The sequence below is a fragment of the Hippopotamus amphibius genome, chromosome 13, assembly GCF_030028045.1.
Source record: "Hippopotamus amphibius kiboko isolate mHipAmp2 chromosome 13, mHipAmp2.hap2, whole genome shotgun sequence".
Classification (NCBI taxonomy): Eukaryota; Metazoa; Chordata; class Mammalia; order Artiodactyla; family Hippopotamidae; genus Hippopotamus; species Hippopotamus amphibius.
Window position 1 is genome coordinate 42,287,712 of NC_080198.1, and position 27,007 is coordinate 42,314,718.

The following is a 27,007-nucleotide window of genomic DNA, read 5'->3' on the forward strand; positions in this document are numbered from 1 at the left end:
GAAGGTTGGTGACTGGATTTCCCAGGCTTCTTTGTAGATAGAGTTCTGGATTTGAATTTAGTTTCCACCAATTAGATGTGCTGGCATGACATTTGGAAAGTAGAAACCATCTTCCTAGTGCTTTGGATGTTACTGCTGTCAAGCATGGTCAGGGAGATGTTAGGCTTTTCTAGGTCAGTATTCCATTGGACCGGGGACTATATTTATGGGTATAAAGAGGCAATATGCAGTAGTTGCAGTGGCTCCCGACTGTGGTGGATTAAAATTGCTGCAAATTCCTTGCAAAACACCATCAAGAGATAGAGTATGTTTTACTTCCTCTGCAGTGTGGGTTGTCCTATGACTTGCTTTAACCAGTAGAATGTAGCAAAAGTGATGCTGTGTAACTTCTAAGGTTGCATCTTAAGAGGTCTTCAGCTTCTGCCTTCATTTTTTGGATCACTCTCTTGCAAGCCAAACACTATATACAAAGTCTGACCACCATGCTGTGAGGAAGCCCAAGGTTGCCAGGTGGTGAGAAATAGTCCATGAAAAGGAGCACTAAGATTCCAACATGTGAGTAAAGGCTTCTTGCATCTTCCGGGTCACCCCAACCGTCAGCTGAATGTAGCAGAGTGAATCACCCCACCAAAGGCACATGAAACAAAAGAACTAGTCAGCTGAGCCCTGCCCAGATTCCTGATCCACACACTTAAGAGCAAACCAGACGGTAATTGTTTTAAACCCGTAAGTTTTGGGTAGGTTGTTACACATCAATAGAAAACCAAAATACTGATCCTTGGATCACAGCTTGTGATGAGTTCTCTTTTTTAAAATAAGATATATAAAAAATAAAAAATAAGATATAATTTATGTAGAGTAAAATTTAAAGTGTAAAATTTGGTAAGTTTTGACATATGGATACATCCACGAAAGTATTACCACAGTCAACATAGTGAATACATCCATTACTTTCAAAAAGTTTCTTTGTGCCCCTTTGCAATCCTTCCTTCCTGTCCCTTCCTACACCCACTTCCCTGTCACCAGGCAACCACTGATCTGCTGCTTTCTGCCACAACAGATTAGTCTGCATTTTTCTAGAGTTTTATAAAAATTCCCTACGGGGTCTGTCTTTCTCCAGATATTGAGTTAGTTGTTTGCCCTGTGACCTCAGTTCTCTCAGGGATTTAAGAAAAGTAATTAATTTCCAAGTATTTTCTTGTAAGGGAGAGAGAAATGCTTTTTTTTAGCTCTCTACATCTCCAAGCTGAAGCAAGAAGTCCCCTTCACTTATTCTGATGGAGAGAATTTAATATAAAGAATTGTTAATGAGGTATTAAGCTGTCAACTAGGTAACTGAAAAGGTAGAAAGAGAACCCTTTCCATTGTGGATGGTGTGCCATTTCCTGAGGGTGCAGCCAAAGCTGGTCTCCTGTGCTGAATAGTTATAATGGAGGAGCAGAACTAGAAGGGATTGTGTTCTTGTTAGAACTTGGTTATGTGGTAACACCTAGTCATGAGGAGGGCTGTGAGAAAAGAAATGTGGGCAACTTCCAATCATGCCTTTAGAAAGAGAGAATGTGCCCTCCCTTTACCCACATTCCAGCCAGTGTGGGTATAACAGTAGGAGCCAGGGCAGCCCTCTTGGGCCAGGAGATAAAAGCTTCATGGTGAAGATGTCAGAGCAGCATGATAGAAGGCTGGTTCTGGAGCTGCTTTTCAGTCCTAGACTTCTCATCTTGACTTTTATGTGACAGAGCAATGAACCTCTAACTGTTTAAGCCTCTGTTATTTTGGGTCTCTCTGTTACAGCAGCCATGGCTATATTCTGACCAACACAGATCTATACCTCATATATCAAAGAAAAAAATTCCAGGTGAACTAAAGACTGAAACATAGAAACAAAATAAGCACACAGAATTTTAAATCTTTAGAAGAATCATGGAATAATATCTTTATATTCTCTAATATATAAGGAACGATTTCTTAGACAAATTAAAAAAGGGAAAAGATTGACAAATATGACTATATTTGGATTAAAATCTTTTTATAAAATATCATCAAAAATAAAGAAATAGTAACTAACATATAGTGAGGGCTTACTCTTTGCAAGTAATGGTTCTGAATTTCTTTTCAGTAATTATACATTTATAGTAAAAAAAAAATGTTCTGAGGTCTGTGCTCTTACTATCTCCATGTTGTCAACAAGGAAATGAAGGCACAGAGCGGTTATGTCGTTTATCCAAGGTCACAGGCTTAGTAAGTATTAGAAGTGGGGCTTAAACCTTGGCAGTCATGTGCCAGAGGCCACACACATGCCCACCACATTTTAATGACATTAATTGATTTCTAAATGGACCAGAAAGAGAGGGGATAGGCTGGGAGAAGACGTATTTAATCCATATAGCAGATAAAGAATTTATATTTGAAATATGTAAAGAACTCTTACAATTTATAAGAAAAAGACAAGCAATGCAATAGACAAGTGGCCAAAAAATACAGGCAGTCCATAGAAGAGGAAATCCAAATGGGCAAAAAAAAATTTTTTTAAGCAATCATATTTACACAATCTTCCAGAAAATAGAAAAAGGGAGAACACTTCCCAATTCATTTTATGAAACTAGTATTACCTCGAGACCAAAATCTGACAAAGACAGTACAAAAAAGAAAAAAAGGCTAACATCACTCATGATATTAGACACAAAAACCCTCAACAAAATATTAATAAATTTAATCCAACAATGTATAAAAATTATTATTCACCACTACCAAGTGGGATTTACTCCAGGTATTCAAGGATGATTTGAAAATAATTTGAGTCTTTGCAAATCAAATAATATGGTCACCATATTAACAGACTAAAAAAGAAAAATGATATGACCATATTAACCAATACAGAAAAAAGCACTTGACAAGACCCAGCACCTGTTCAGGATAAAAACTCTCAGTTAGGAATAGAGGGAAACTTCCTCAACTTGAAAAAGAGCATCTACAAAAAACCTACAGCTAACACAATATTTAATGGTGAAAAAATGAATACCTTTCCTCTAAGACTGGGAAACAAGGCAAGGATGACCATTCTCATCAGTCATTCACCATAGTACTGGAAGTTCTAGCCAGTGCAATAAGGCAAGAAAAAGAAGTAAAAGCATACATATTAGAAAGAAAGAAAACTCCCTATTTGCAGATAACATTATTATCTATTAGAAAATCCCAAGGAATCCACAAACTCCTATAACTAACCAATGAGTTAAGCAAGATCACAGGATACAAGATCATACACAAAATACAATCACATTTCTATATACTAGCAATGGAACTATTCTAACATGGAAACTGAAATTAAAACACAACCATCATTATAATTACTCCAAAAAAATGAAATACTTATATGTAAATCTAGTAAAACTTGTATAGGATCTATATGCAGAAAATTACAAAATGTGGATTTAAAAAAATTCAAGATAAAAATAAATGGAGATACATACCATATTAATGAATTGTAAGACTCAATATAGTAAAGATGTCAATTCCCCCCAAATTAACCTATAGATTTACTGTAGTTCCTGTCAAAATCTCAGCAATAGGTTTTGCAAACATTGACAAGTTTATTCTAAATTCTATATGGAAAGGCCCAGGATTTACAATAGCTAAAATAATTTTGAAAAAAAAAGTGGGAGGAACCACTCTCCTCAATGTTTAGGCTTACTACATAGCCACATTAATCAAGACAGTGTAGCATTGGTGAAGGGGTAAGCACAAAAATCCCTGGAATGGAATACAGAACTCAGGAAAAAAGAAAACACAAAATGTCCAACTGATTTTTGACAAAGGTGCAAAAGCAAGTCAGTGGACTTTTGAGTAAATGGTGTTGGAGCAATTGGACATCTGTAGGCAAAAATATGAGCCTAAACCAAAACCTCAAAATTAACTCAAAATAGATCACACACTTCAATGTAAATGTAAAACTAAAAAACTTTTAGAGAAATATGTAAGTGAAAAATTTCAGGATTTCAGAACTTAGACTTGACATCAAAAGCATGATCCATTAAGAGGAAAACTGGGTAAGTTGCATCTCACTAAAATTAAAAACTTTTGCTCTGCAAAAGACCCCATTAAGAGGATGAAAAGACAACCTACAGTCAGGGACAAAATACTTGCAGCCTATATATCTGACAAAAGACTCCTATCTAGAATATATACAAACTTCTCTAATTTCAACAGTAACACTAAACCAAAAAATCAAATTGAAAAATGGACAAAAGACATGAACAGATGTTGCACTGAAGAGGATTTACAGATGGCAAATAAGGACATGAAAGGATGTCCAATACCATTAACCATTAGGTAATGGTAAATGAGAGTGTGTTTGTGGGATTGTCCTTTGTATTTTTTCCTATGTTTTAAAGTTAGAATAAAAATTAGAAAGAAAGAAATTCTATCCAAATCAAATGAATTAACAAACAGGAGTTCAGTGAGGGAAGAGAGTGAGTCTAGATCACTATTAAGTCAAGTTGCTGTGAAAGAGAGCAGTGAGGTGAGATGGGATGGGAGTGAGATGTGGAAAGAAGGGGAAAGGGAGTATGTGTGTTTTAAAATGGGGGACAGAAACTATCTGAAGGTTGATGGGAATGATGAATTGATGATGAAGGAGATGGGATAACTATAGGGTGGATGAGGATGTATGTGATCCAGGGCACAGACTAACTTTTGATTTGAGCAGAAACTCTTTTTTCATTTTAGGAGGAGAGAACACAGAGAATATGCTCATAGAGGCAGGTGGATTCGTCTGTTTGCTGGTGAGAAGATGTCTGATAACTTTATTCCTTCCATGGAGTGTAACAGGATGTTAAATTCTAAGTGTTGATTGAGACACCAATATATAATAAGTCTGATGTGCTAAAGTGAGATGCTAGACCAAGAAGAAATAGTTACGTGACTCTTAAACTCCATCTGCATTGAGAGATGTAGGAGTAAGGCTGTCAGGATGAAGGTGGAAGAATTTTTCGAGGTCTAGGTGAAAAAGGGCCATCTGAGTCCTGGGTGAGAGCCTTCCGGGGTTCTTTGGGGCTAGAAGAATCCTGAAACCATAGGTTACCTATATATGCCGTGAGACATGCTTTAGATTTTTTTTTTTTCTGGAAGCACTGCAACTATCCTAAAAATTGAATGTATTGTTGAACAGACCTATGCCAACACTTCAGAGATGGCAAGAGACAAGTAGGCAGGGTAGAAGGATTTGAGTTTACTTTCTCTCACAAAAATACCAAAACCACAACTAACTGCTGAATAACCATAGAAAAAAAGTCCCGAGCCTACCAAAAAAGATATTCGACACCGAAAGACAAACGACGCCACAACAAGATGGTAGAAGAGGTGCTTTCGATACATCATCAAATCCCATACCCGCTGTTTCCCACAGACTGGTAAATCATTCTGTCTCAGAGGTTCTCCCACAGGAGTGAGAGTTCTGAGCCCCACCGCAGGCTCCCCAGCCTGGGGGTCTGGCATCAGGAGGAGGAGCCCCTGGAACATTTGGCTTTGAAGGCCAGCAGGGCTTGAGGGCAGGAGCTGCACAGGACTGGGGGAAACAGAGACTCCACTCTTGGAGGACACACACACGCTTTCACGTACACTGGGACCCAGCACAAAGCAGTAACTCCATAGGAGCTGGGGTTGAACCTACCTACGAGTCTTTAGGGTCTCCTGGGGAGACGGCTGTGGCTCTCTGTGGGGGCAAGGACACGGGTGGTGGAAGCCCCAGAGACCACTCCTCTGCGTGGGCTCTTTCAGAGGCTGCCATTTGGGTGCTGAGACTTGGCCCCACCCAACAGCCTGCAGGCTCCAGTGCTGGGATCATTCAGGCCAGGCAGGAACACAGGCCCACCCATCAGCAGACAGACTGCCTAAAGTCGTCCTGACCCCACAGCCACCTATAAACAAACACACCCCTTGACACGGCCCTGCCCACCAGAGAGACAAGACCCAGCTCCACCCACCAGTGGACAGGCACTGGCCCCTCCCACCAGGAAGCCTGCACAGGTTCACCCACTGGGGGCAGATACCAGACATGAGAGGAACTAAAATCCTGCAGCACAGAGACCACAAACACCAAAAGGTAGACAACATGAGATGACAGAGAAATATATTCCAGACAAAGGGACAAGATAAAACCCCAGAAGAACAACAAAGGGAAGTGGAGATAGGCCATCTGCCTGAAGGTGGAAGGATTTTTGAGGATGATGGGAGGGGCTGGAGTGGCCCGAGACGGTGTACAGAGACCTGTCCCCACCCCTGCTGGAGAGCTATTATGGGTGCGATGCCTACCTTTTATCTGAACCCTGTGAGGAGGAGTCTCAGAGGCCAACTTTGGGACCCCTGCAAATGGGAAATGCAGCGACTGGTGTTTGCCTCCTGCCTGGGACATTAAACAGCTAAAGATAGGCTGCCCTAGCTATTGGCAGAGAAGCTGAAAGAGAGGTGACTCTATTGTGATGGAGATGCCCTCCCAGAATTTGTCAGAGTATTTGTCAGACCCGTGACTATTCCCATGCATCAGATGTGGGTTATGAGAGAGAGAGAAATAGAGTGAGTTTATTAATCTCTCAGGGCCCCTCAGCAGATGGAACCTGGATGTGGACCCCCTCAGGGTTTCTCAAGGCTGTGGAAGGAAGTGAGTAGGCAGATGAGCTGGAGCAGAGCATATTACTCCAACAAAGGAACTGCAGGTGAGAGATCTCCAGGAACCAGAGCTTTTAGGTGAATTCAAAAAAGATCCCAGAGAGTCATCTTTAAATGTTGGCCAGGCTCAGAAAACCGGAGAATTTTCCAGTTTCCTTCTCTCTCTAACCCCTAAAGCCTGTCAGAGTGAGAGACAGCATCTAAGAGAGCAGGAGCAGGCAAGTGAGTGGGAAAGCAATCAGCACCGCTTCCCAGGAAGCTGGCAGCCTGTTGCAGCCTGCCTTAGCTCAGGGATGCTCAAGAGCCAGAACTTTGAATGAAGTTGGAAACTTTGGCTATTACATAGGACTGACATGCTAAATATCACCTCAACTGTGTTTTTGGACTTAAAGTGACCAACATAAGAGTAGTCAGAAAAGTTCTGGGAGAATCCAAGATTTTATTCAGAAGTGTTACAACTTATATCCCAAAGAGGAAATGCAGATGGCCAACAGGCACACGAAAAGATGTTCAGCATTACTAATCATCAAGGAAATGCAAACCAAAACCACAATGAGATATCACCTCATGCCTGTCAGAATGGCTGTCATCAAAAAGAACACAAGTGAAAAATGTTGGTGAGGATGTGGAGAAAAGGGTACCCTCATATATTGTTGGTGGGAATGTAAATCGGTGCAGCCACTGTGGAAAACAGTATGGAGGTTTCTCAAAAAGCTGAAAATAGAACTACCATATGACCCAGCAGTTCCACTCCTGGGTATATATCTGAAAAGTACAAAAATACAAATTCAACAACATACGTGTACTCAATATTCATAGCAATATTATTTACAAATGCCAAGATATGGGAGCAACCTAAGCATCCATCAGCAGGTGAATGGATAAAGAAGATGTGGTGTGTAGATATACATAAAGATACAGACACAGATACAGATATAGATATAGATATAGATCAATACAATGGAATACTACTCAGCCATAAAAAAGGAATGAAATTTTGTCATTTGCAGCAACATGGATGGTCTTGGAGGGTATTATGCTATGTGAAATGTCGGATAGAGAAAGACAAATACTGTATAATATCACTTATATGTGGAGTCTAAAAATTACAACAAACTAGTGAATATAACAAAAAAGAAGCAGACCCACAGATATAGAGAACAAACTAGTGGTTACCAGTGGGGAGGGGGAAGGGAGGAGGGGCAATATGAGGGTGGGGGATTAAGAGATACAAACTATTAGGTATAAAATAAACTACAAGGATATATTTTACAAAACAGGGGACACAGGCAATATTTTATAATAACCATAAATGGAGCATAACCTTTAAAAATTTTGAATCACTATACTGTACACCTGTAACATATAATATTGTGCATCAGCTATACTTCAATAAAAAAATAAAATAAAAATGTAAGGAATGGTGAATGACAAAAACGAACTTGCAGCACTGAATAGAGAAGTAAGAGTTGGAGCATAGACTGAGAATGAAGGAGTGGGAGAAGTCAGGGGTTATGAGAGTTGGAGCTTTGAGAAGAGAGAAGACAAAGATATCATTTTGGTGAGTAGGAAAATGAACTTTCTAGGGAAATGCAATAAGATCATTGGGCAGCATTTAGAGCCCATCTAAAGTTTGTGGTTATGAAATTGAAGTGAGATGAGCAACTGCCTGGAGCAGGAGTAGAAAGTGTAGAAATTTGGGTTCAACTGGAGTAGTTTAAGGTTTTACTGGATATGTAGGATGCAGGGAGAAGGTGGCAAAAGATTTGAAAATGTTCAGAAGCATGTGATTATCAAGCTCGACCATGACATCAGAGTGGGTAAGGAGAGAATGGGAGTGATGAAAAGGCAAACGATGGAAGACCTACAGTATTTGGAGAATTACTTAGGTGGAGGTAATAAGATAAGTGTACTGGAGAGGGGATAGTTGGCAAAATTATGAGATTGGTATTGTTGATAATGATGACAAGGTTCAGGATATGACCACAGAGTAAGCAGCGAGTGAAGGGTGGAGGATATAATCATTGGATGTGAGAAACCTGTGTATTGGACAAATCACTCTGGAACTGAGGGCAGGAATAGGGTTGTGGACAGTGAGGCAGAGGCCGTGGCATTGATGAATGGTGGAGAATAACCTCAGGCTGTTACTGCTGATGAGACTCCAGAGTTCAGGGGGTAGATTAGAAGCAGTGGTCATGGGGTGAACCAGGATGAGGCAAAAAGGTGTCAGGGTGCAAAATTTAACTCTCGGGTTTATGCAAGTGCAAGATCAGCGCTTGAGAACGAGCGCTTTCCCTAAATTTTGTGACCAGGGCACCCTGCTTGCCTCATTCTAGTCCTCGTCCCGATAGACAGTACTAGAAGAGAAGGCGCAGTCCCTGCAAGAGGGGAGGAGGTAAGCCTACTCCTCCGTACTGATCTGGGAAATCTCACAGTTATTGTGTGGGGGTTTTGGAAGGGAACCTCGGCTTCAGGGCAATCCACAATATACCGTGCGCGCTCAGGGATCTAAACAGAAAACATCTTTTCTGGTCCAAGATGGCTCAGGATTCTCAGAAAATACATTCTGAGTATCTGCTCTGGTGACCTCCAACTGCGGCACCTCCAGGATCTACTGTAACATTTCTGTAGAAGCTATGTTCTTCCCATGCTGCTCCCATCCATGAGTAAAGATGGTGGTGGTGGGGGGGGACAAGAGCAGGGCCGTTCTTGCCCAGCAAAGGGTCTTCCGCTGGGTAGTCTTTTTTCTGGGACTCCCCACCAACTTGGCTGCAGCTTTCTCAGAGATGCACTGTCGTCTGAGTTTCTTCCTGCCTCATCTTCCTTCCTTTCCTCTCTCCTTCCACAGTGGCAGACCTGCACTGCAGTCTGAGGTTCTCTCTGCTGACTCCTACTCCTTCCCTTTGATTCTTCACAAATGTTTGTCCCCTTAAATCTCTTGCGCATCTAGTTCTGACCTGACTTCAGCTCTTGGAGGACCAGGATGGATACAGCAGTCCTCTCCTCACCATGGCAGGGTGTTGTGGGAGAAATCTGTCTTAGTCTATTGGTTCTCTTTGGGAGAGATCCAGGGAGGAATTATGAGAACCGGTTGCCTCAGGAAGTGTTTCAATTGGCAGGATAAAGACATCTAGAAGTGTTTGCTATTGTCCTTGAAGAGATCCCTCTCCAGAGAGATTTAGAACAATTTAAAACACGGGGCAGGCTCTGTCCAAAGAAGGGATAGTGGGTGACTTAGGTGGACATCACATTCCACACATATGATGCCACTGGAATGAAGCCACTAGTTCGACTCCTTATTTTTCAGTGTTCAGGAGAGAGCTTTAGGTGCTCATTGATTTCTTTTGTGGGGTGGACAGCAGAGGGGAAGCCAGGGAATTTTTCCTATAGTCCTCTGCTGCTCTGAGTGGCACAAGCCAAGCTCCTTGTTAACTGGTGGTCACTTAGTGTAATGCTGTGTGCCAGAAAAAGGCGCCATAACAACTTCTGGGTAAAATCCCAGTTTGGAGAGTCTTGTTGCAAATTGTGGGATGCCAAAGTAGCCCAGTACAATAAACCAGTAGAAAAGGGGGCCATAAGAAGTTGTGGACTTGTCAAGAATCTTGTCAGTTTACATGATGCAGTGAGAAACCGAAACTCAAGCTTGTAATTAAACTTTTATTCATTGTAGAACAGTTTTGAAGGGGAGGCAAGGATCCACTTGCTCCCAAGGCAGTCATCACCAAAATCACATCTTCAGTAGTGCTTGAGAGGGTGGGAATAGGAGCCTTAACTGTCTCATCAGTCAGAAGCAGGTGGATGATGGGTAGGGAGCTAGGAGGGAAGATGACAATATCACTTCTGGGTGGGACCCTTTGCACACCTCACATAACCTATGGGAAGTGATTCCTGCGGACCTTTGTCCAGGAGCCATGTATAGCAAGCCTGCAGGTGGGATGATGGATGTGTGGACAGCATGAGAAAACAGCTTCCTAATTCTGAGCAGGGGGCTATCTGGGAGTTTGTCTTAATTTGTATTCCCCCAAACCAGGAACTGAGACAAGGATTTGGGGGCAGGTTTATTTCCAAGGTGATTCCAGGAGGCAAAAGTGAAGAAGCAGAGAGAGAATTAGCTAAGGAAAGGAGAAACTCCCCCCAAAGCTTGTTAGTGCTGTGAGCAACTGGGCAGGGCAGGGGTAGGGTGAGCCTAGAGAGTCAAAAGTTAAGGGGGCACTTACTCTCAGGATTGTGAAAGACTGGCCCTACAACGAGGCTCAGACTTTCTATGGATTCTCTGAGAAACTTGGCTGAGGATTGTTCCTCCCTAGCATGGGAGGCTAGGATATTAATTTATCTTCCAATTCTTGTCTTGCATTGGTTAAGGACTGCCCTCAAGGTTGTCAGCATCTCCCCTTTGCTCTGCACTTTTGGGCTGCAGCGCCTGTGTGGGGAAAAGCCCAGTGGCTTTGGAGAAAGCCCTGAGACAAAAAGTTGTGCAGTTCTATTCAAAATCAGACGAGGCAAGGAATGTAGTGTGGGGCACCAGTAGTACCTGGTACAGCATCAAAACAGTAAGATCCAAGCATGGCTTCCCATAGTGGATTTTGGAGGCGCTACCTTCTATCCTGACCACCAAAGTTTTATCCAGGAAGGACCCTGCATGTGGTTAGATGTTCCTTTGCTTGTGAATCACAGTGTTTCCCACCCAACGCCCCTATTCATACTCAATGGGGGAGGGGCGCAGCATTACCCTATGTGAGGAGCACCCTGGGACACAGTGTAGCAGGATGGGTTCTCTAATTTTATTCCCCTTTATCTTTCTGCTTCTTTCAGTGGGCAGAGAAGGCATTTTTATCTCCATTAAACCTCCTTGGTGAGTTCAGAGTGGCAGAAATCTTTATTCCCATTGTATAGACAAAGAAGGTTGTTCAGAGAAGTTGTGACGTGAGCAAGAGAAGGTCTGGAATCAAAGTGGGACCTTCTGCCTTCATCCAGGGTGTGGTCCTGAGCATTAAATTGCTTCGAGGATGAGTAGAGTATTTCTGTGCGGATCGTATGCAGACATCTTGGGCTTCCAAGTGGTTCTGGGCTCCTTGTCCTAATTACAAGAAGCATCATTATTCAATAGGCGCGCGCGCCTTATATTACTTTGTAATATGATTAAACCTGTAAGCAAGAGCAGCTACATTTCTAATAATCAATTAACTCAGTTCTGCTTAGGAAAATAATGAGTCCTCTTCATGCATACCCCTTTAGAATTTGTTATCTTTGTGCAGCGAATCATATTGACCAAGTTTTGTTGTGGTTGTTGGTTCTACCGTCAGAACTGGTGTTTTAAAGGGTCAACAGTAGACACAAACCTTCTTGGTATGATTTGATGCTCACAGGCAAATCCGGCTTTTCTCTGCCTGAACTCACTTGAATGATGATTCATCTGCGGCTTCTCAGGAGAACACACTTCAAACATATTTCCACTTCAGGCAACATGTGAGTGATTTTCCAGAGGCAGAGTACACTGCTGATATTTAGGTCCTCGGGAGCATTTATCTAGAGGAAAAGGACTTGGATCTGTCACCAGAGATGAAGATGGAAGCTGGCACCCTAGTCCATGCTGTGGGGGTTCTATCTGAGCAGACTTGGTGACTTGTAGTCAACGTGCATGAGAAACTCAAAAATCCATACTTCAGGTCCCCATTTGGCACAACCACCTCCTTAATCTCTCTGCTCCCAACTTCAGCTTCTCTGTAATTTGTCACTGGTGCCAGAGGGACCTTTACAAAACATGAATTTAACTTGTAGTTTGTAACACAGATCAGGCATTTTTGTCTTCCTAGCCTCCTTCCATTTGGTAACAGTTCCTTAACTTTTTTTTGAGGGCGGTGGGGGGGGGGGCGATGAAAGGATGGAAAGAGATAATTGACTGCCGTCTTGCTGGAGCTATCAATCAAAATACCCCTCCCTTTTCTTGCTGGAGCTGGGCCAATCAGATGCTATCTGGACCCTGGGGTGGGGTGGGGAGTAGGAACTGATTGGTCTTGGCCCCAAGAAGAGATTGTCTGTTGGTACCTAATACCCAGAAAACTGACCAGCCTTGGCTGCTGTACTTGCTGATTGTGCAGCGTTTAGTCCCTTTCTGAGCTTCCCCATAGGCTTCCAGTACATTTCTTTTATGCTGGAAAGGGTTGATGCTTGTAACCAAACAAGTCCCACCAACATAGAAATTGATACCTGGAGATTGGTGTTACTATTAATAGACCTTAAAGTGTGACATTGGCCAAGATGAAACGAGGTGGGACACTGGAAATTTCTGTTATGCTTTTAGCTGTAGCCTGTTACATCTGGAGACTCAGACCACCTACCTCTTGCAGCAGAAGTTGAAGGACCTTGATAGAAAAATCTCTAGAATTTGGAAAGGTGTGGGCTACTTCTTGCAGGCTTAATAAAAGCACACAAAAAAAGAGAAACTTTGCCCAAACTGGCCCATATAAAAGCAGAAAGGGAGGCCTTTACTAACTATGGCCAGCAACCCAAGATCTTATAATCATGCCTTGGAGAGTGGAAAAAAACCAATTTTCTGTCCCAAGCTAATATTGGTGGAGAAAAGGCAGGGATGTTGAAAACAGTGGTGTGCTGGAGCCAGCTCATACTGACTCAAGTCGACATCTCTTCCCAATTCTGCCTTCAGGGATGTCACATCGATAGCTTGACATGGGCCATGCTGGGAGTATTTACATCAGTTACATCAGAAGATGCTACAAATAAGGGATTTCTTTTTTCTTGTGAAGAGCTAACTGTTAAACATTTACCAGCATACTGATGATTGAAAACATAGAGATAGAGGTAAGAATGGGAGCTGGGAGAAGCTTGACATTCTCCCCTCCTCCCATCCCCCTCAAAGGATCCTGTCCCTGTACTCTTAATAGGGCAAAGGAGATGTTACTCCAATTTAAAGAGCCGTCCAGTAGAATACAGAATGGGGTAGGGACAGGTAAGTTGTGCCTCTACACCCAAGCCAAGCCAATTCTTTTTTTTTTTTTTTAACAATATCTCTGTATGGTGGCTGCCTGAGGCCAGGATGCAGGCAATTCAGCTGAGAGGGGAAGGAGGGCAAATCATCAATTGCTAAAAGGCAGTAATAACCAGTCCCAATTCTAGATTGAAGGACCGTAACTCGACAAGATCTAATGAGTTGGTAAAATGCAACAGATAGAAATAATACTAGTGTTTCCAGGGAGTTGTATGGCTGCAGAAACTTCCGTCCAGGGAAATAATGGCCTGTGATGGCTCAAACCTGAAGACAGTTTCCAGGGCTCACTGATAACCAACAGAAAGTACAATAAGCTGTCCATTCCTTAGAAGAAATTGCTTCTCAGTGCTCCTGTCTCATGAGGGAGTAGGACAGTGGATGAGGAAGGCTCCCGGAAGCAGGACCAAGAAATCTTTCCACAGTCAAGGCCAGCAGTTCATGCTCCCAAGTATACTATGGACTGGCCCTTCTGGAGGTAGTTTCTCTTTTCCTAAATGTTTTCGTTTTTTGGCCATGCCGCACGGCTTGTGCGATTTTAATTCCCTGATCAGGGACTGAACCCAGGCCCTTGGCAGTGAGAGCACAGGGTCCTAACCACTGGACCGCCAGGGAAGTCCTCTTTTTCTAAATAGAGATTTTTATTGAAGTTAACATGTTTACCCCATAGTCTATGGGATGGCTAGCCTTTGGGTACTGGGACATGAGGAGCTAACTTTGGACTGATTAAGAAAAAAAAATTAGACAAATATCGTGAATTTACTTTGACACTGTTCTCGGTGCTGGGTATGCATCCATGAGCACGTAGAGTCCATGCCCTCACAAGGCTTACCTTCTAGTGGGGAAGACAGGCAATGAGCATGTACATATATAACATCTCAGAGGGTTGTGAGTGCTGGATGGGGCTGGTAACTAGATAGGTTGGTAAGGGAAGAACTGAAGAAAGTGTGGGGGTGTGTCACGTGGATATAATGGCCGAAGGAAAAGCAAGTTCTGAGGGCCTTTGTCCTGGTGTGTTTAAGGAACAGCAAGGAAGACAGTATGGCTGGAGCACAGAGAGTCGGGGTGAAGATGGGGTCAGAGAGGAGTAAGGGCCAATTATGAAAAATCACGGTAATAACATCTACTTGGAGTACATGGAAGCCACAGGTGGATTCTGAGCTCTGGCTGCTGTTTGAGAACAGAGTGCTGGTGACAAGAGTAGAAATGGGGGGCCAGTTGTGAGGCTATTGAAATCATATTCGTGAGAGATGATGGTTACTTGAATAAAGTTGATCGTTGAACGTTCCCTTTCTCTAGAATTTTCTGTTACCTACAATAGAACGCCTAATCCTTGTACAACTGAGCTCAAATAATCCAAGTCCAAGATAGAAACACCACAATTCAAAGCAGCAGATAGTAACTACTTCGGTGAAGAGGGAGGAGAATCCAAGCTAAGCTATTCAAAATTTTTAACTTGTGAGCTATAACACACACACACACAGAAAAGGGCATTAGATATATATGTTTAGCTTAACACATGGTTATAGAGACAACAATTGTAAAGACAAGCACCTAGGTGGGAAATTAAAACATTGCCAAACCTAGTCACAATGCCTCCTTCCCCCTATTAGTAACCTCTACCCTGACTTTAATGAACTAACCCCTGCTTTTCTTTATGCATCCCTAAACAGTATATTTAATTTTGCCTGATTTTGAACCTCATAAAATCATATAGTATATATATAGTTTGGTGTCTGGCTTCTTTCACTCAATATTATGTTCTTAAGATTCATCTATAGACTTGTACAAGGTTATGTCTCATTCATTCTCATTACTGCATAAAATTACATTTAAAAAATGTACCACAATCTATTAATTTATCCTACTGCTGATGGACATTAGGTTGTTTCTAATTTGGGTCTATTATGAACAAAGATAATGAGAAATCTTGTTCTTGTCTCCTAGAGCATCTGTGCATGGATTTCTCTAGGTTTCATACCTACCAGTGGGAAACCCAAGTCACAAGTATATGTACCTTCAACTCTTTTAGTAAAGTTAAACTGTTTTGTAAAATGGTTGTGCCAATTTACACGCTCCAGCAGTGCATTAAACTTCCTGTTGTTCTACATCTTTGCCAACACTTGATACTTGTTAGATTCTAAAAGTTTTACAGATCTGATAGATGTGTAGTGATATTTCACTCTGGATTTAATTTGCAATTCCCTGATTACTAATTAGGTTGCACGCTCTTTTATATGCTTATTGGTTATTCAGGTTTCCTCTTTTGTGAAGTGCCTCTTCAAATCTCTTGCCATTTTTTTCTAATGTGTTGTCTATTTTGTATTGATTTATAGATGTTAGTAAAAATCTCCTCTGAATATTAGACTTTTGTTGGCTATAATTGTTTTACATATTTTATCCACTTGATAGCTTGCCTTTTCACTCTTTTAGTGATCTATTTTAATGAATTTATGACCTAAATTTTAATGGTCATTTAGATAGTTTCCTGTATTACCTTCTTAAAGCTTTATATATTTGCCTTTCAAATTTAGATACACCTGGAATTGATTTTAAGTACAAATAAGGTCAGATTCCTAGGTACCATACAGTTTTAGGTAGGGATCCTTATCTTTTGTGGGGGACAAAATTCAACTCACAACCTGGGACAAAATATGTAACAAGAGTATCTTTGAGAATGATATCATCCAAATACAACTAGTCTGCTGGTTGGGTACATTTAATTCTTCCACAAAACACTGTAAAAGTAAGCCAGTCCCCAAGCTCTCTGTCCACCCAGCTGCCTTATAAACACTTGGGCAAGCATCCTCTCCAAGGGCATTTTCATCGGCTGCATGAAATTTAGCTGTTGAAGAAGCTGCACAGTCAATATGCAGTGCTCTCTGGTCCAGTGCCATTTGGTTGAACTCATCTTTTAGATACAAACCAGACATCCAGAGAACAGCTGATTTGTACTGGGTCAGCCCATGCCCTCAGCTATTCCATCATTATCTTATTAACCTTCTTCTGTGGGTGCTTGCAAACCCCAACAAGCATTTTGAAAGCCTCTGTGGCCTCTGATGGGCCAACTGTAATAGAAAAAGGAGAATGAGGCCCCAGAAAAATCTGTGTCCATGTAAGGTGGACCAGTCTTTAGCCTTTGTAATTGAATAAATGGGAAATCCTATGAAGCAATCAAATACATACCAGCGAATTGACCTGATCCTTGTCATCGTGGCAGGGAATGTCCCAAGTGTGAATAGAAGATCATGGCTCTGAATAAGATCCTTTATGTCCTATGCTGTCACATGAACTTCTTACTCTCCCTCATCTCAAGACCTGCCATGTGCCTTTGGCCTGAATATCATCCCCTGACAAACCCTTCCTCCATTCAGTGCATAAATCCAATGAATCTTTTGGGGCTTAACTCCCATTATGTCTTGTGCTTAGAGCAATGCCTGTCATATAAAAGGTACTTAACAACATTTGTAGGATGAATTAAAGAAAGTATTGGCCTTACCTCTTATCTCCCAGATCATCTTTCTAAAAATGTCCCCCCCCCTTTTATTTTCGATTATACTAATTATGGAGTCCTGGCCCGAGGGGAATGTGAAAACTTTCCTCCTTAAAGTCTACGAGATGTGAGACAGGCTCTGGAATCTATTCAAAAGCTGCCTTTTGGCTACACAGCAGAAAGGTCTGGTCATTGCTGCTTCAGAAGAAAGTGTTTTCGTCATCTAAATTGGGACAGGGCATCACTGAGTTCTACAACAAGAAATGCAAGGGCTGCAGACAGTGTCCATTCTGCCCTCTGCCACCTTGGGGAAAGAGGTTCCGAGGGGAAAGAGTTTGGCCCAGGTTAGCCAGGCAAGCAGTGGAAGAGTTAGTTAGGATGCGCACAAGGTCCCAGGACAGTGCTCCTTCCTGCCCACCCAGCCTTCACCGAAAACTGCAAAATATCAGGAACCCTGAGAGTGAAGAAGTGATTTAAGACACGTCCATGTCACATAATTTTTAAAAATGATGCTTTAAGATACAGCATTGGTTTTGACATACCTTTAAAAATATTAATTTTAATGGATATCTCAGAGGATTTTCATGACATAGACCCTGGGCTGGAGCAGTTGTCTGGCAGCTCTCAACATGCAGTCATGCAAAATTCTAAATAACACTGCCAATCCCTATGTGGTGTTTCACAGAGGACAACCTTGGACCTTCAGCAACATCCTTGCCATATATCTTTGGCAGTTCTGGTCCTGAGATGTTTGTCTTGGTAAATATAAGCTATGGTCACCATCAAAATAAAAGGACCAGGGACATTTTCTGGAAAGTAAGGGAACCCATCATCTGATATTGAAAATTAAAAGGGAAGTCACAGTGGAGATGCCCTTGGCTTCTGACTCCTGTTGGTGCATGAGGGTTTCTGCAAAGGTGGATACCAACTTTATTCCCTGCTCTGTTCTGACATTGTGCAGGCAGCGGCATGCATTGGTGAGAAAGTGGTGGTAAGTTGTCTCAGAGCAGAAGGACACATCAGAACTGGACATGCTCATGCTGGAGGGTCCTCACGAGGGCCCAGTGGCTTCCTTAGTGGCAGCCTCCCCTTCATTTTGCATTGAGCTAGATGTGCTTAAGTTGGCTTGATCGCTAAGGCCTCTAGTGACACTGTCATAGGATGGTGGGAAAGATGAGGCAGAGGCAGTTTCAGATTTGTCTGGGAGCACACAGTTTTCATTTGCCACAAATGCAACAAAGCCTTCATCTGGGAGTGATGCAGCCTCCTGCTCAGCCCTGGGCACACCTGGGGGGTCGGCCATTGCCTTGGAGCGGTGCAGCACGTAGCTCCGATAGGCCTTTTGGATGACAGTGGCGGAGATGTCTTCTTGTTTCCACCGGAGGGTGGTTGCTATTGGTTCGTAGGATGCTTTTGAAAGACTAGTTGCCATAAATTTCTCCTCTATATTTACTTTCAGAGAATCCAACTCCCCAGATTCTCCTAGAACATTCTTGGTGAAGGCAAACAAGATGTCCAAACAGTGGATCTTATCTCCAGGGACCAAGGGCAGGTCCATCTGGATTAATATATTCCGATTGGGTTTGGGGATTCGCAGGGGGCCAGAGAGGGTGTCCGCAAAGTCTGAGAGGGCAGAGAAGGTAATGAACTGGGTGGCCTCTGGGTCAAACTTCTCCCAAGTCTCATAGAACATGTCGAAGTCATCCTCGCTCAGGGGCTCCGTGCTCTCCTCTGTGGCCACATTGAAGTTTTCCAGAATCACTGCAATGTACATGTTGACCACAATGAGGAAGGAGATAATGATGTAGGTGGTGAAGAAGAGGATGCCCACAATGGGGTTCCCGCAGTCCCCTCTGATGCCATTGCTGTTGGGCAGATTGGGGTCGCAGTAGGGCGGCCCCGTGTTGAGAATGGGGCTGAGGAGCCCGTCCCAGCCCGCGGACGTGGTGATCTGGAAGAGGCACAGCATACTGTTGGCGAAGGTCTGGAAGTTGAACATGTCGTCGATGCCAGCCTCCCACTTGACGTAGGCGAAGTTGGCCATGCCGAAGATGGAGTAGATGAACATGACGAGGAAGAGCAGCAGCCCGATGTTGAAGAGGGCGGGCAGGGACATCATGAGCGCGAAGAGCAGCGTGCGGATGCCCTTGGCCCCGCGGATCAGCCTGAGGATGCGGCCAACCCGGGCCAGGCGGATGACTCGGAAGAGTGTTGGGGAGAATAAATTTCCAAGTGATGTAAGAATTGCGGAAAACACCAGACCTTTAAAAGTGAGGGGAAATGATCTAATTAGTACTTCCAACCACGAGCCCTGACAAAGTTGGCTATGATCATATCCCCTCACCTCTGCCCCATGCGGACCTCCATGTGAGCAACCATAGTCAGGGACTCTGGATCCTCTGAGCCTGGCACAGCAGGTGGCATGAAGTAGGGGCTGTGTAAGTGTCCATTGCATAAATCCTGTCTCCCTCGAGTCTCACCTTTCCCACCGTGTTCATATCTTTTCCCCCATCCACATCCCTTCTTGGTCAGCCTTCGTGGTCAAAACCCAACTTCTGAAGCCCAGTTCAGCTGGAAGTGATTGCATCCTGTTCCACATGCTCACAGTCCTTTGTCTGTGACACAGATCTGGCTCCTCCCTGAGAATTCAGCCTTTGGGTCATGCCTTTTCTTCCACCCTAGTCCTGTGCTTTGTGAAGGCTGCGACCCCCCATGATTCGTCTCCCTATCTCCTACTGGGAAGATTGACTCTGTTCCTGGCACATGGTCCTGTGGATAATTGTACAGAGCCCAGTATTAATTATAAGGGGCCTGAGGACTTGGGCAACTTGCTGACAGCTAAAGCAGAATGGCTTTGAATGGCCAGCTGTCTGCACAATGGTTTTTATTTGTTTCTTTCATTTCCAGCTGTGTCTGAACTCTGTGTTAGGGCCTGAAGATGGGCTCGTTTAGGGTCAGTGACAGCCCCCCAACCCAAACTATGAACAAGAGTGTGTGTATCTCCCTATGTAATATCTAACTTGAAGATTTGTGAAGCTTGGTCTTGGGGACCTGCGGAGCTTTGTTAAGACCACCAGAGATTAGGCAAGGCCTTTAAGTCAGACAGGATTCAAAACCACTCAGGACAAAGGGTGAGGGGTATGGTAGAAGCTCGCTTTCCTTGCCAGGGTGTTCTTGATTCCATTCCCCTATTAGCCTTTTGTCATATAAATATGGGTGGTCACAGTACTGTGTTGGAAGGAGGAAGGAAATGGGAGGAGAATTGGGAAATAATTATAATTTTGTATTATGAAACCTTTATGAAAACCCCTCAAAGTCCAGTTTAACTATGGGGCATTTTTCCATAGTGTGATATATATTATGTTTTTTTATAATCTACCAAGATTCTGCCAGCTATCTAGCCTACCTCTACAAGGGAGAATGAGTCTTCATACTTGTAACAATTAGATACTCAATATATGACTTAACGGTGGAAAGGAAGAAAGGGGGAGAGGGAGGGAGGATAGAAGCACAGCTGGTAGGTTCTTGCACTTGTTTTCAAGTTGTCTTTATGAGTGATTTCTGCCCAGTGATGGGTGTTGCTGTGTGGGTCATAGAGACTGGTAGTTAAGGTGTCCCCATGAAAGAATGGAGTACTATGAGTATATTTTATTTCTATAGTACTGATATGGGAAGTCACATAAGCAAGGTCCCTTCTCTAATATAAAATAAAAAATGAAAAATGGCCTTTACAGTCTCTTACTTTGGAAGGCAAAAAACCAAAATAAACCTCTGCACTATCCCTGGAAAACCCAGCAGCAATAGGAAAATAAAACAAAACAAAAAACAAAAATAAATTTAGACTCCCCAAACAAACGCAACCCAAGATTGTGTTTCAGCACCAGGATAGAGAGGTTGATTAAGTGCAGCTAAGTTGTATTTAGATGCTATTAGCTCTTGATGGTAAATCAATGGAAAATTAAATCTACAGCTATGCCCTGACATGGAAAGTAAGCAGGTCATAATATAACAGGTCAGGATATATTTATAATGCAAAGTAAAACTGCTGTGCTGGGATTTGGCCTTTATAGGGCCAAACTTTGGCTAAACCACATGAAGGCCAGGGACAGTCTCTCGGTTGTTGGTGGGGGCTGTTAGTTTATTAAAAAGAACATTAGCCTGGTCTAAATTCAGCTCCACCCTTTACAAACTATATGACCTTGCATAACTTTCTTAATCTCAGAGGCTTCATATTAAATGTATAAAATGAGTATAGTAACACTCCTTCCCAGGGCTGCTGTGGAGAGCCATGGATCCCAGCCCAGTGCTCAGAACTCAGCAAGCACTCAATTAAGGTGGCTCCATCCCCCACTTTAGCCTCTGACTCTATTCATTTTCTCTGAATATCATTGGCCCCCAAATACTGGGCCTGTCATTCAACAACACCCAGACTAGGTCATAATAGCATCGATCTCTTGGCGTTGGTCCCGTGACTTTTCTGTCGCTCACATTCCCTAAGTGGACAGTTATACAGAGATTTAATTCCAGACCCTTGACTTAAGAATCTCCTTTGAAAAATCTCCTCCTAGTCTTTCCTCACTCTTCTGGCAACCACCTCCTTTTCCAGAAAGTATTTTATGACTCACCTCACACCACATCACCCACTCTCTGCTTTGAAGGCCATAAAGATAAGACCTACTGGAAACTCCATCATCTTAAGTTTTCTTGCGAGTGATTGTTCCCTACCAGCCTCCAAAGTTCTGGCAATGGCTGTACACACAGTAGGTGCCTGAATACCCTTCACGGCAGCATGGAGAAGGCCAGCGGAACCTCTCCATTTCACTGAAAGGCCCAGGGGCATTTTAAATCTGTTGCTCTTGCAAAGCAGCAAATACTGGACTCCTCTAACATACAACATAGGTTTTTAAAATTTTGTTACGTGTCCCCTTGGTTTTGAAAGAGCAGCCAAAATAACCCCAAGCAGAGGCTGGACAACCCCACCGCATGCGATGCCCACTTACTTGCAATGGAGAGGACCACGACGATGAAGTCAAACACATTCCAGCCGTTGGTGAAGTAGTAGTGCCTCAAGGCGAACATCTTCATGACACACTCGCCCGTGAAGACGGCCACAAAGAACTGGTTGATTTTGTTCAGGATTTTTGTCTTTTCTTGACTCTGCTCGTCAGTTTCCACCATCATGGTGATCATGTTGAGGCAGATGAGGACCATGATGATGATGTCAAAAGTCTGCCTGGTCACGATGTCAAAGACAAAGCCCTGGTACTTGTTCTGAGAAAATAAGAGATGGTACATCAGGCCTTTCAGCAACATAAACCAGGTGTCTGGAGAGGTGTTCTTCACAGGTGGGTTTTTAAAGTCTGTCTCTTTTGTCTCCCCCACACTCCTACATCCCAACAGAAACAGAGTCCTGACCTTCCAAAATCTCACTCTTGGTTGATTCTACCTCATTGCCTCAATTCAAGTCATTGCCTCTCCTGGCCCTATGAAGTCACCACTTTGTCCTGGTCCATGCTCTTCTCTCCTCTTTCAGTGCCCTTCCAGTCCCTTCTCTTGGCCATCTAAATCGCCTTAGCCTTGAGTGATCTACCTCTCTTAAGCCCCACTTCCTACAGGAAGTCTCCCTCAGTCACATCACACCGCATTGCTCTATCCCTTCTTTGGCCTCCCCCAGCCTTTAAAGTTAGTCTTGAGTTCTAGTATTTCATGTATACTTCTCTTTTCTACTAGACTGTGAGCTCTTTGAGGATGGGGCCATGTCTTATTTAATTTTGTGTTCCTATAGAGCCCGGCATAGAGCGAGAGTTCAAGAACTGCTTGAAAAAGTATTTATTTAGGGTAAACTCAAGAGGAAAGTAGGCACAAATCAAGTGTAGGGGTGCAATTGATTCCTACAAATTTTCTTTCTATTCTGGGGCTGTGCAGATGTCTAAGCAGGGCACAGAGTTGGGTCTTGTTTGTTTGCATTCTTTTTCTAAAAAATATTTATTTATTTATTTATTTATTTATTTATTTGCTGCATTGGGTCTTTGTTGCTGCGTGTGGGCTTTCTCTAGTTGTGGAGAGGGGTCTACTCTTCGTTGTGGTGCACAGGCTTCTCAGTGCGGTGGCTTCTCTTGTTGTGGAACACGGGCTCTAGGCACTTGGGCTTCAGTAGTTGTGGTACATGGACTCAGTAGTTGTGGCGCACGGGCTTAGTTGCTCCACGGCATGTAGGATCTTCCTGGAGCAGGGATCGAACCAATGTCCCCTGCATTGGCAGGCGAATTCTTAACCACTGCACCACCAGGGAAGCCCCTGTTTGCATTCTTGGAGGGAATCAGAATGGCCTGGATTACCAAGAGGTCATTTGGAGCAGGGGTGCTATTTTAATAGTGTTTGAAAAAATTTTCCTGGTGTGGCCCTCTAGTCTTTCCTGTACTGTTAACATCTTACTGCTCCGTGAGCTCTTGATTCCAACCTCATCCTCCACCCTCATCTTCTCTCGGACACTTGTGAGCAGTGTGGAACTCGTCTGCCTTGATCTGCAAACTTCTCCTCCTACTCAGTGGCTGTTCACTGTCCCCACCGTATGGACCCTGGGGCTGGGGGCAGAGCTGAGGTCCCTCTTGTTCCTCATTGTCACTCCCAGACCTTTTCTCCTCCTGTCTTATAAAACCCTTCCTCCTCTGACACCTGTGTCATCAAGTTAGCCCTCCTTCACCCCCTCTTCATTGCTACCACTTACCAACCTCCTGGTCCCTTTGCTTCATTACTGATGAGTGAGACTCTTCGCCATACTTGGCCAGTCTTGGCTATTAGCTCTTGGCTCCTTAGTTAAATCTCTAATGACCTAGTTTTTCTTAACTTAGAGAAAAATCTTCCTGAATCTCACATCTCTCACAGTTAAATTTCTTGAAAGAGTTGTGTGCAATCACTGTTTCCCCTTCACTCCTCAGCCTACTTCAACATAGCTTTTGTCCCCATCCTGCCATTGAAATGGTTCTTGTTAAGGTCGCTTGTAACCTCCATGATGCAAAATCCCAAAACACTTATTTGGCATCCCTTAACACCCCATTCACCTTGAAACTCCCCTTTCTTGGTTCCCAGAAGGCCTTACTTCCCTGATTCTTTTTTTGCCTTTCTGTCTGCTCTTTTTTGAGTCTTCTTTACTTAACCTTAAGATGTTAGAATTCCTCAAGGCTCAGTTCTAGGTACCCTTTGCTCTTCAGATCATTCTTTCTCCCTTGGCAATTTCTCCAGCCTATGAATTAATATGTGTGTGATTTTTACTAACTGTTTTCCTGTGTCACTGGACTGTCATCTCTGTGAGGGCAGGAACATCTCACTGCTCTGTCCCCAGTATCTGCATAGTATCTGGCATGCAATAGATGATCAATAGACAGATGAATGAATGGATGGCAGAACAGACAGCTCTAAAATACACATATTTCAAACAGAATTATAAAGTCACTCCACTAGGGTGATTACATTTAATTCTGTACAATAGGCACTTCCTGAATGTATACTATGCGTAGGGCTTTGCATGAGTGGCTGTGAGGGAGAAAGGAACCTGTCGTGAGTCTCACCAGGGAGCTTCCAGGAGCTGCAAAGGGAAGAAGGGCTGTGACAGAGGCTGGTTCCTGCTTCCTGCTACATGGTGGGGATGGGTTGCTACCCTGCAGGGTTTGAGCAAAGAATCAGACCCAAATGGGCCTGGATCCAGGCATAGCTGCTGGCTCATGTCTTTTCTGGGATGCTGAGCCACTAATAGCTTTCATTTCATCACTGAAGATGGCAAAAAAAAAAAAAAAAATAGAAGCCCATTCATGACTTCTAATTAAACAGAGCAGGCAACATTACTAAGTTCTGGGCATCAAGTTTGCCCTGGATATTCAGCTGCTGGGGAATGGGGCAGCTTTCTAGCTGCTCTTGGCTTAGCTTGTGGGCAGGGATTACTTCTTTGCAACCCTCAGTGCTCTCAGAGATGATGAAGTGGGTGACTGATGATGTGATACTCTGGAGCCTATTATTTTCCTATAAAGTGGAGTATGTGAAACCTGCTTTTAGTGATTTCTATATTAGGGAATGTTATAGAATAAAATTTACCAGTCTTGTGGAAGGCTTAGTCTTTGCTATGGATGAAGCATAAGATTTAGAACTTGGGCTTCACCTGTGGCAAGGAGTAGTAGGTACATGCCTGTGTTGGAGGTTCCAGTGTCATCTGAGGTTGGCCCTGCCGTGAACTGGCAGTCACACACCTGTGGAGCAGAGTCCTATGCCAATACTCAGCTTATCTGACCAGCTTAACCTGTTGGAACCCCTCAGGGAAGAAGATGGCCTTTCCAGTGCCAATAATCTGGTGAGGAGGAAGCTGGACCTGGGAAGGTGAGTCTTAGGTGGCAGTGGGCATTTCTCTTTTTGCTTGGCCTTCTTTGTTAGCTGTGGACTTGTGGAGGGCAGATGATCAGGCTTGTCCCACTGGATAGTGGATGCCAAGATGTCGCCTGCCACGTGGATGCTGGCCAGGAGCTAGGATGGGCCAAGGCTTGTGGGCCCTGGAGAACAGCCAGAAGCTATTGCTGCTTGGGCCCTGCTCTGCTAGTTTCCCTTTTGGCATCCCTAAACCTCAAAGTTTTATTTAAATGTTCCAGCCTTGCCTCAGCTATGCTAAAGGGAACAAAAGAAATAATGTTTGCCATGCCTGGACCAGAATATTAAGGGAGAGCCATGTGTTGATAGTTAGTTAGTAATACACCCCCCCTCCATCCAAAGGGATGGCTAATGTCAGGAACACAGCTGGGCTATGAGGTCTCACTTCCCTATCCACGTGGAAGACCTCCTCCAGTGTCATCCTTGGAGGACTCTGGGGATGGCTCGATTAGGAGACATGTTGATTTTGTTGTAGGCCTTCCTGCCCAGTCACTGACTTCCACTCCTACTGCAGTGCCTGGAATTTCAGCATTAGGTTGCTACTCTTGTATTAAGATAGCAATCTTTCCAGGGTCCCTTTTGGAAATGCAGTTCACCCTGTCCCAAGGAAATTGTCCTCCTTAAGCTACGTGGCCTGTGGGATTGGCTGATGAGAGGGGAGAAGCTGAGATGTTATAGAGAGATGGATCAAACGTGTAGGGAAAGGTACCCAAAACTGTCATGATTTTGCCAAGGGTTGCCCCTAGCTTAGAACACATTGGTGTCTATTCAAATGTGGATTCAACATCAGTCCAGCCACCAGCAAAGGCCAGCAGGGACTCAGCTGCTTCCTTCTCAGTAGGTCTTAGGATTCTTCTCCCATAACCCCTACTTGACTCTGACTGGCTGGGCTCAGCCTTTCACCTACATCTTCTAATTTTGAGCCTGTTCCTGCCCATTGGACATTGGAGGGATACTCCCTGAGCCTTAGGTGCTCTCCTTCAGGTTAATAACCTCAGTTATTTTGATGATATGGGGTATTTGGAAGGACACTTCTGCCCCTACAGAGGTCTGAACATCTTATCACTCCCTATTGTAACACTTCTTATCAGTGACCACTGTTTCCAAGTAAAGTGTGTGAAAGTTCACAGCATTTTTTTTTCTCCTGTAAATGTTTTTAAGACTTTGTGCTCATGAAGTTTTTAGTATCTAATGCAAACCCCATGGCTTGATTTAGAAATGCTAATGCCTTGGCCAAAGGAATGCACGTCTCCCTGATTCATTTGGGGAAAGGCCTGTACCTTTGCGGAAGGTCCTTAGGCTTTGCCCTTGTGTGGGGAAGGGCTAATGGCATTACGCCGTGGATCTCTGTTAGTAAAGGAATCAAAGGGGAGTACGGCTCTATGCTTGGTCAATCTTTAAACACCAGAGTGGGATGCTTTCTGATTCCTATTGTGTCA

The 27,007-nt window shown here is 43.5% G+C and overlaps 1 protein-coding gene across 1 annotated transcript in view; it reads right to left on the minus strand.

The window, feature by feature from the left end:
* Positions 1-18,207: 18,207 nt before the first annotated feature.
* Positions 18,208-27,007, minus strand: part of SCN10A (sodium voltage-gated channel alpha subunit 10) — a 72,727-nt gene continuing 63,927 nt past the window's right edge. The window contains exons 26-27 of the mRNA XM_057704608.1: positions 22,157-22,427; positions 18,208-19,418 (exon numbers count right to left, since the gene is read on the minus strand). Coding sequence (XP_057560591.1) covers positions 18,208-19,418; positions 22,157-22,427 — 1,482 coding nt within the window. The remainder of the gene's footprint in view (positions 19,419-22,156; positions 22,428-27,007) is intronic.